This window comes from Mya arenaria, chromosome 6 (genome assembly GCF_026914265.1).
Source record: "Mya arenaria isolate MELC-2E11 chromosome 6, ASM2691426v1".
Taxonomy (NCBI): Eukaryota; Metazoa; Mollusca; class Bivalvia; order Myida; family Myidae; genus Mya; species Mya arenaria.
Genome location: NC_069127.1, coordinates 4,438,084 through 4,448,629, shown reverse-complemented (window position 1 = coordinate 4,448,629; position 10,546 = coordinate 4,438,084). Strand labels below are relative to the sequence as shown.

At 41.9% G+C, this 10,546-nt stretch overlaps 2 protein-coding genes across 2 annotated transcripts; both read left to right on the top strand.

Annotated features, from left to right (window-relative positions):
- Positions 1–2,536: 2,536 nt before the first annotated feature.
- LOC128237137 (cholinesterase 2-like) lies at positions 2,537–4,884 on the top strand. Its single transcript, XM_052952392.1, has 3 exons — positions 2,537–3,946; positions 4,130–4,271; positions 4,411–4,884. The coding sequence occupies exons 1-3, from the start codon at positions 2,566–2,568 to the stop codon at positions 4,640–4,642; spliced, it is 1,755 nt and encodes a 584-aa protein (XP_052808352.1). The 5' UTR covers positions 2,537–2,565; the 3' UTR covers positions 4,643–4,884.
- A 3,270-nt stretch (positions 4,885–8,154) lies between these two features.
- LOC128236932 (cholinesterase 2-like) lies at positions 8,155–10,156 on the top strand. Its single transcript, XM_052952071.1, has 3 exons — positions 8,155–9,460; positions 9,673–9,814; positions 9,925–10,156. The coding sequence occupies exons 1-3, from the start codon at positions 8,179–8,181 to the stop codon at positions 10,154–10,156; spliced, it is 1,656 nt and encodes a 551-aa protein (XP_052808031.1). The 5' UTR covers positions 8,155–8,178.
- The last annotated feature ends 390 nt before the right edge of the window (positions 10,157–10,546 follow it).

Sequence of the window (10,546 nt, the reverse complement as noted above, 5' to 3'; positions counted from 1 at the left end):
AAACAAATTTTCATAAACGCCTAAAATAAATCTTCAAAAGCAAAACATTTGCCATTCATTTTTGGTCGTATCTTTATATATATATATATATATATATATATATAAAATTGATTAATTACTAACTGAGCTAAATACCCAGACCTCTATTTAACAATGGAGCTCAAATTTTAAATGTTAATCGTGTTTTATCATTCATACGAAATAAGAAATTTGTCAACATTTTACAGAACAACTATTTTTTTCGATGTCTGACTGTATTACACGTGAACGAGTTCCTTTAAGGTATCCGATGTATACATGCGCCGGTTATTCTCCCATTCCATTGGTGATAATGTTAAACATAGAATGCCTGGTGGTCCCCAGATAATTTTAGTATCATATAAAAGGCTTTTGTTTGGACGGACGGTGAACTGTACAAGCTCTATTATGACTCAGATTGTCCTGGTTTGCATTTGGGCGTTTGGAGGTTAAGCCTTAATATCCCGGGAAAGTCGTTAAAAGTCATTTCTCAATCTCAATGTCATGTTTTCTAGATAACGGCACAGCATGATTCCAAATTCTAAATGTTTGCACTGGTTTTAAAAGCGCATTTATGTCTTATGTTGATAAACATCCTAACTAAATATTTTGAAATACACATAGTGATTTTAGCGCAAAATGAGCTTGAGTATTACCTAAAAGTAACAACTTATACACAATAGTTTTATGTATAGTTTATAGCCTGTTATTATACAACAGATTTCACTAATATGGAATATCAATAACTTTAGAAATAGATTAATACGAATATGAAAGTATCAGAATTGATGTTCGTTTCTTTTCATTTTTAATCAAAGTGTAGAATTGATGATGTTACGACTTAAGTACGTGCTTGATATCTGTGAGTGCGACTAACAGCTTTCACGTTGTTTGGTAGGGACGAAATGTAGCACTTATTATAATGAGACAAAACATATTTTATAGAATTTTCTTTCGCTACTACCGACCAATATAAGGTTAGGGGTTTGAGCTGGAGGGTTATGCATGCTGTGTCCTGTCCTTTTTTGGAAGCACCCTTCTGCCCTTATAAAGACGAAATGTGCACCCTCCTGCCTTCAACGAATTAAATGCTTAAGATGATTAAGATGATCAACTATTTCCTTTGTTTTGGTTACAGCTTGAAATAATTATGAATTGAAACAAACTTTAAATTTTATAGTAGTTGAAACCTAATATTACTTAAACACAATTTCTAACATTTTCGATGAAATTCATTATGCTTTGATTGTTCATTGCCGTTACAATGTGTCCTATTGTCCCTCTTCTGCAGCATCCTGTCCCTCTTCTGCAGCATCCTGTCCCTCTTCTGCAGCATCCTGTCCCTCTTCTGCAGCATCCTGTCCCTCTTCTGCAGCATCCTGTCTCTCTTCTGCAGCATCATGTCCCTTTTCTGCAGCATCATGTCCCTCTTCTGCAGCATCCTGTCCCTCTTCTGCAGCATCATGTCCCTCTTCTGCAGTATCCTGTCCCTCTTCTGCAGCATCATGTCCCTCTTCTGCAGCACCATGTCCCTCTTCTGCAGCATCCTGTCCCTCTTCTGCCGCACCATGTCCCACTTCTGCAGCACCATGTCCCTCTTCTGCAGCATCCTGTCCCTCTTCTGCAGTATCCTGTCCCTCTTCTGCAGCATCATGTCCCTCTTCTGCAGCACCATGTCCCTCTTCTGCAGCATCCTGTCCCTCTTCTGCAGCATCCTGTCCCTCTTCTGCAGCAACATGTTCCTCTTCTGCAGCATCCTGTCCCTCTTCTGCAGCACCATGTCCCTCTTCTGCAGCATCCTGTCCCTCTTCTGCAGCATCCTGTCCCTCTTCTGCAGCACCATGTCCCTCTTCTGCAGCATCCTGTCCCTTTTCTGCAGCATCCTGTCCCTCTTTTGCAGCACCATATCCCTCTTCTGCAGCATCCTGTCCCTCTTCTGCAGCACCATGTTCCTCTTCTGCAGTATCTGTCCTTTTTGAAACCTGACTAAAACCCTTGTTGTTTATTTGTAAGGATAATATAAAAATTATTCACAGTACGTGTATGTCCGTTCTAGTTTTGCTATGATACACATGCAATAGAAATATATAACATGATATTAACTTCCGTGTCTCTGGAACGCTGTGTATCAATATCCTAAGCATTTTGGTATAAACAAGCATAATCTTCATGGTGAAGAATAAAAGGTACAGAGAAAACTACTGTAACGTGCGAGTTTAAACAAACACCAACAGATCCCTTCAGAGAAAAGCATGCTCGACCCAGAAGGGGTCCACTGGTCTTTATATATGTTATAATGTGAACGCACATCCGCCGCCTACAGCGGACCGTTACACTAGCGACCCTGTATTAATGTTTACGCATCGCTATTATGTAGATCGGCTCAATTTGAAACAGGACAGGTGCACTGTATATTCGATAAAAGCCAGTAGGAACATAACAACATAACAATGTCAAGAAATAAGATAAAATCAAGCTCGACTTATACAAACAAAAGCTGTATATGACAAGTATTTACTGTCTTTAACTAACAAGCCGAACCCAAAAATGGTCGCGGCTAGACTTATGCTCGTGCTAGGGGTGCTGGCGTTGGGCCACCCGTGCGCGGGGCAGGCGGTAACAGTTAGAACGCTGGTCGGCGAGATCATGGGATCCACGGAGCAGGTAGCGGTGGACGGACGGCCTTACCAGATATCGCGCTTTCTTAGTATTCCGTTTGCCGAAACGACCGGCGGCCAGAATCGCTTCCGGAAGCCGATTCCAAAGGCGCCTTTTACGGACGTTTTCAACGCAACTCAAATGCCCATGGGCTGTTTTCAAGGATCCCTAGGGGGTGCGGCGAAGTACGGGAAGTATATGAATTTCACTGAGGACTGCCTCACACTTAATATCTACGTGCCTCATGCGTTTGCCGGCAACCCCTCTCTGCCGGTGATGGTCTGGATCTACGGGGGTGCGTTCGTCGAAGGCGCCACCGCCATTTACCCGGGTGAAGGAATGGCGGCGCTCGGTGATGTCATCCTGGTCACCGTTAATTACCGGGTCGGCATGTTCGGCTTTATCCGCAGCGCTAACGGCGACCTACCAGGCAACCAGGGGTTGTGGGACCAACACCTAGCCATTAAGTGGGTTCATAATAACATTGCCGCTTTCACTGGAAACCCGAATGACGTAACGATATTCGGTGAATCTGCGGGTGCAGCTTCTGTTGTTTTCCAAGCGCTTTATTCAGGAAACAAAGGCCTGTTCCGGCGTGTCATCGCACAGAGCGGTTCAGCTAACTCCTACTGGGCAATACATAACGGACCGAATGCGGAAGCCTTCATACAGAAGAAGGGCTGTGGCGGATCACCGGATCCCGCCGGCTGCCTGCGCGCCCTTGAGCCGACAATGATTATGGACCAAGACACATTACCGATGAGACCTGTAGTCGACAATGATTTCCTCGTTGCTGATCCAAAAAACATTATGTTTGAAAACGATCCGAAAACTGCAGCCGCGAGAAACTTCTTTTCTTCCTTAGATTTTCTTACAGGATTTAACGAATTCGATGGAGCGCTTTATGTTAGAGATGTTTGGCCATCTCTTCTAGGGTACACGGACATGGACAGCCTCACTGTGACGCGGGAGCAGTTCTCAAAGGTTGTAGTTCCGATAACAGTAAGTGCCGCGTGGCCGTCTGCGAATAACGCGACGGCGGAGGTATTGGGCCGGCTTGTGGACTTTATGTACACGAACTGGAGCCGTCCCGACGACAGTGTCTTCCTACGCAATGCACTGGTCGAACTGTCCAGTGACATTGCATTCTTCGGGCCGGCAATATCTACAGTGCACGGCCATGCGTCCCTAGGCGGCGGAAGGACCTTCCTCTACCGGTTTAGTGTGACTCCAACCACACACGCATTAAAAACACCTTTATGGATTGAAGGTAACAATTAGCTTCATTTATCTCCTGAAATACATGATTCAATAGGTTTAAACGTTAAAGTAATTATTGTTATAGCAAGACTATACGTCTTTGACTCGCTAATTGTCTTGGGGCATTTATGTCATGGTAGCATTCAATACCCAGTGTCTGTTTATATCCTTCGCTCTACGTCTCTATCTGCAGGCCCCAACCATGCGGACGAAATACAGTATGTGTTCGGGTACCCTCTCTTTCGGGCCTCCGTTTCCACAGGTCACTACACAAATCTGGAGCGACAGGTTTCCCACGCCGCTGTCACTATGTGGACCAACTTTGCCAAAACCGGGTATAGCTACGAACTCTCTAAATGCCTACACTACTGATTTACGCTGGCTATGTATTTTTCGTTTTTTTCTTCTTAACATTTCTCGTCGTACTGTGATCTCGTCCTAACACATTACCAGAAAATATGTGTATTCTTTCAGCGACCCCAACAAGCCGACAACCGTGCTGTGGTACACCAATACCACATGGCCGGAATATGACGTCACGTCACAAGCCTACATTCATCTTAACGGAAACGGGGCCGCAGTCGGCAGCCGGTTTGCGGCGCGCCGAATGGAGATGTGGCAGCACTTGTTTCCGGCGGTGGCAGACATCTACGATTGTAACAAGCATGCACAAGGGCCCGACGTACCTGTATTTGTAGGGAAATAGTTGTGCGAGACAGTCCATCATCGGACTGGTTTGACCAGTGCTTTCAATAAAAAAGTTTAGATATATATTTACAACACATCTTCCTTAAAGTTTGTATTATCACGCGGATCCAACTCAGTTGACTGACGAACTCTGACACAGAAGCATGTACATAGTGCCTCAGATTATCCTGAGACAAAGGTTGTCTGTTATTAAATGGTGAATAATGTCATTAAATGGAGCCATAATTGCTTTTAATCGTACACCTTAATTTAGTGAGAATGTGTTCTCAAATTGTGGCAATTCTGACCAGTAATTCGTTTATGGTAAAAAAAGCCTTATAAAGCCCTTTTAGTAGTAAAATATACATCGATATGAGCAAAATATACATCGATATGAGTAAAATATAATCTTTCTTAGTTTGGTTTATACCGATTATTTATGCTCGAATGCGAAGTACATGTACATTGTAATAGTAATATGACATGAAGTAATATACTGTGTATAAATGATTACGAATTGGCGGAGTGAGCGTAGCGAACGAGCATTTCTTAATCATTTATATGATTCGATGTTTACTATTACAAACTGTTTGGATTTTTTTTATTATTTCAAAATAATTGCTTGTTTAAAAAACCCCATAAGTATACTTAAAATAATTTAAAGCTGCTACAGAGTTACACATTTTCAGGTAAGAACAACAACTAACAAATTTCTTAGTTAGTCCACTCTGACTACCTCTAGTTTTGTTTCGTATAGGTCTCATAAAAGGGACTTTACAATTATTGCTTTTTTCGTATATATTTTTAGCTATAAATCACTTTAGACAGTCTGATCACGTGTCTGGTTATCATACACAAACTCAAAGTAAACTTATGAACGATGAGCTATTGTATAATTTCGTTTGATATCAATTTACTGAAATGACTTCTTGCTTGTTTTCTTAGCTTAAAAATCGTTACAGAACCCAAACCCTTATGACAAAATTGAAACAAATATGATGTAAATACATGTATTGTCATTATAACTCCACCAATGGTATACTGGCATATGAAGTTTATCCATGTATTCGGTATAGTGATTTATACTTTTTTCCTTCTCATAACATAATCACATCACATTAAAATGGTGCACATATGTTGAATTTGACCCTGTTTATAATTCTAAATCAACCCTAAGGCTTGTCGGAACAACCTCTTTTCATTTTTCTGTCGACTAAACATGCAAACATGTCTTACTTCTTTTCATCTCTTTCTCGTCACTTTATCTAATTCTTCCTGACAAAACACACTACCTTCTTCATCACAAAGCAATCACACGAATGTAAATGTTTCAGTCTATAGACTTCGTGTGGGCATGTTCGGTTTCTACCAATTGCGATGCAAAGGTACCAAAAGTTCGAGCAATTTCGAATTGGTTACATGTTCATTAATGTTATTGCTAACGTCTAATGAAATCCACGAATATCCTGGTCCCATGTCCAATTCAAGCTTGTCAACATCAACTTCGATGTCAACGTCCAATTTTAATTCAAATTTGTCAATTGAACATTGCAATGTACAAAGCATTCCAAATAAAAAATGATATTTTGTATGCTGAAATCAATCTGTTTGACTTTTTAGTGTTCACAGAAACATGGTTTAATAACTAACTCTATTTCTTCTGAAGATCTTCTTTACCGAAACTATATGGTACCATATAGGCTAGACAATTGTTTCGCTAATGTCCACCTTACCATTTACCTTACCTTACAAACTGTCACCATTTAAAGGAAGTCTCAAAAGAACTGTCGACCCCGTTTGCAATTACTCATTGCGTACAGGGAAAGTTCCCCGCCAATGGAAACTACCATCGATGAGGGTAAATAAATCGTGGCAGTATTCTGTGATATATCTAATGCTTTTGGTAGAGTCTGGCAACAAGTTACAAAGAAGTGGTATAACAGGGAGTCTTCTCTCCTGGTTTCAGAACTACTTATCAGAGCGAAAACACTGTTATGGCTTAATGAGTAACATAATAACTGGTTAACGTTATAAGATTCGTGTTCCCACTTACGAAGTAAATTTCGCAAATCATAAGTAGATAATTAGTTGTTTAAATATATTTATAGATAAGTGGTAACACGAATCTTATTACGTTAACTAGTTAGTATGTTTCTTATTAAGTGGATTCGCAAACCATAACTAGATAGCCTTTAGCGCCTGAATCTGGAATGCATTTATAACTAAGTGACCATAACTAGATAGCCTGTTAGCGCCTGAATCTGGAATGCATTTATAACTAAGTGACCATAACTAGATAGCCTGTTAGCGCCTGAATCTGGAATGCATTTATAACTAAGTGACCATAACTAGATAGCCTGTTAGCGCCTGAATCTGGAATGCATTTACAGCTCAGTGGTATTCGCAAACCATAACTAGATAGCCTGTTAGCGGCTGAATCTGGAATGTATTTATAGCTAAGTGGTAACGCGATTTTTTACGTTTACCAGTTAGTATGTTAATTTTAATATTAAGTGGAATTTGCAAACCATAACTTGATACCCTGTTAGCGGCTGAATCTGGAATGCATTTATAACTAAGTGGTAACGCTATTTTTTTACGTTTACCAGTTAGTATGTTAATTTTAATATTAAGTGGAATTTGCAAACCATAACTAGATAACCTGTTAGTGTTGTACAGCTAAAAAAGGTAATAGGTGGCAGTTCTGGGCACTTTCAAGCCTGTTTTTAGTCTTATGCTTTTAGTATTTATCGTACCAAAACAGTAACGCGAATAAAAACTAGATAGCTAGATAATTATCGCGAAAATTCAGTGGTTAACACGAAACAATTTGCGAACGTTAACAGGTTATCTTACGGTAGTTATATGCCATCATACTTTTCTTATAATGGGACAAACTGAACAGTTCATAGATTACACTTCTGCTACTTCCAAATATTGAAGGTGTCTTTGTAATATAATTTTCTTCTCGGTACATCGTATTTTCTTGTATTCGTTCTTTGCTACGATACACATGAACAGAATAGTTCTTGCTTCTTTCAACCAATGTAAGGTTTCTTTGTAATATACTTTTTTCACGGTGCAACGAATGTCTGTTTTGAGATCTTGTTTTCGTTCTTTGCTATGAAACTCATGCACCAGAAGAATATGTCATATGATAATAAATTCCGTGTATCTGGCCAATGTATTTTAACGTCATAGGTCATAGGTAAAGTAATATAAATAGTCTAATCCCGTTAAAAATATACCAATCCTAGAAATGACTGAAATGAATAGTTATGTTTATGCATCAAGTTTATAACTAATGTATATAGGCTCCATTTTATACATGACTAGTAACATTTTATCTCCGATGAAAGGCTGTAGGAACATAACAACACATCAATGTCAGGGAATAAGATAAAAACAAGAACGAAAGCTGTACATCAATTAAAAGTATTTACTGTGACCCCAACAATGATCTCGGCTAGACTCCTGTTCGTGCTAGGGGTGCTGGCGCTGGGCCACCCGTGCACGGGGAAGGCGGTAACGGTTAGAACGCTGGTCGGCGAGATCATGGGATCCACGGAGCACGTAGCGGTGGATGGACGGCCTTACCAGATATCGCGCTTCCTTAGTATTCCGTTTGCCGAATCGACCGGCGGCCAGAATCGCTTCCGGAAGCCAATTCCAAAGGCGCCATTTACGGACGTTTTCAACGCTACTCAAAAGCCCATGGGCTGTTATCAAGCATCCCTGGGGAGTGCGGCGAGTTACGGGAAGTATGTGAATTTCACTGAGGACTGCCTCACACTTAATATTTATGTGCCTCATACGTTTGGCAGCAACGCTTCCCTGCCAGTGATGGTATGGATCTACGGGGGAGGGTTCGTCGAGGGCGCCACTGCCATCTACCCGGGTGAAGGGATAGCGACGCTCGGTGAGGTCATCCTGGTCACCGTAAACTACCGAGTCGGCATGTTCGGCTTTATCCGCAGCGCTAGCGGCGACCTAACTGGCAACCAGGGATTATGGGACCAACACCTAGCCATTAAGTGGGTCCATAAAAACATCGCCGCTTTTACTGGAAACCCGAATGACGTAACGTTATTCGGAGAATCGGCGGGTGCAGCTTCTGCTGTTTATCAAGCGCTTTATGCGGGAAACAAAGGCCTGTTCCGGCGTGTCATCGCACAGAGCGGTTCAGCTATCTCCTACTGGGCAATTCATAACGGACCGAATGCGGAAGCCTTCATACAGAAGAAGGGGTGTGGCGGATCACCGGATCCCGCCGGCTGTCTGCGCGCCCTTGAGCCGGCAATGATTATGGACCAAGACACATTACCGATGAGACCTATAGTGGACAATGATTTCCTCGTTGCTGATCCAAAAAGCATAATGTTTGGAAACGATCCGAAAACTGCAGCCGCGAGAAACTTCTTTGCTTCCCTAGACTTTCTTACGGGATTTAACGAATTCGAAGGAGCGCTTTACCTCTTTAATGTTTGGCCATCTTATTTAAGTTACACAAACATGGACAGTCTCACTGTGACACGGGAGCAGTTCTCAAAGGTTGTAGTTCCAGTTACAGTAAGTGCCGCGCGGCCATCAGCGAATAACGCGACGGCGGAGGTATTGGGCCGACTGTTGGACTTTATGTACACGAACTGGAGCCGCCCCGACGACAGTGTCCTCCTGCGCGACGCCCTGGTCGAGCTAACTAGTGACTCGGCATTTTTCGAGCCAGCAATATCCACAGTGCACGTACATGCAACCTTTGGCGGCGCCAGGACCTTCCTCTACCGGTTTAGTGTGACTCCAACCACACACGTATTCAAAACACCTTCATGGATTGAAGGTAACAATTAGCTTTATTCATCTCCTGAAATACATGATTAAATAGGTTTGAACATGAATGTTATAGTTATTATTCTTGAAGTACATACTTATAAATTTTGTATCGGTAATATGCGTCTTCGACTCGCTCTTTGTCTGTGTGTATTATAGCCAAGGAAACATTCAATACCCTGTGTTTGTTTGTTCTCTTTCGTTCTACCCCTCTACTTGCAGGCCCGAACCATTCGGATGAAATACAGTATGTGTTCGGCCATCCACTCTACCGGGCCTCCGTATCTACAGGTAACTACACACCACAGGAGCGACATGTTGCCCTCGCCGCCGTTACAATGTGGACCAACTTCGCCAAAACCGGGTATAACTACGAAGTTGCCAAATATTACATTAATGATCTACAATGGTAATGTTTCTTCGATTGTTTGTCCTAAGCTTGTCTTGTTGTATTTGTAATTTGTATTTTTTCAGCGACCCCAGCAAGCCGACAACCGTACCGTGGTACACCAACACCACATGGCCGGAATATGACGTCACGTCACAGGCCTATATGCAATTTAGCGGAAACGGGGCTACGGTTGGCAGCCGGTTTGCGCCGCGCCGGATGAAGATGTGGCAGCACTTGTTTCCGGCGGTGGCGGACATCTACGATTGTCACCAGCATGTACATGAGCCGCACGTCCCTGTAGTTATAGGGAAATAATTGTGCGAGACAGTACATTATCGCACTGGCTCTACGTACACTTTCAATAAATGTTTAGATAGTTTTGATATAAACTTACAACACATCTGCCTTCGTATTATGACTGGCCTCCAACTCAGTCCCACCAACAATATTGACTGACGAACTGTGTCACAGAAACATGTAGATATTGTCTCCGATTATCCTGAGCTCACCTAGCGTAGACAGGGGTATGTTTGTATATGGACTAATGTCATTAAATGGAATTGCTTTCAATCACACATCTTAATAAAGTAAGAATGTGCTGTCAATTCTGTTTAGTGAAGTTTATTGACAGAAAAGCTCTTTTAATGTAAAATATCATAAGTGACGCGGTTAGAAGCTCGACCCCATACACGGTTTTGTGCTCTC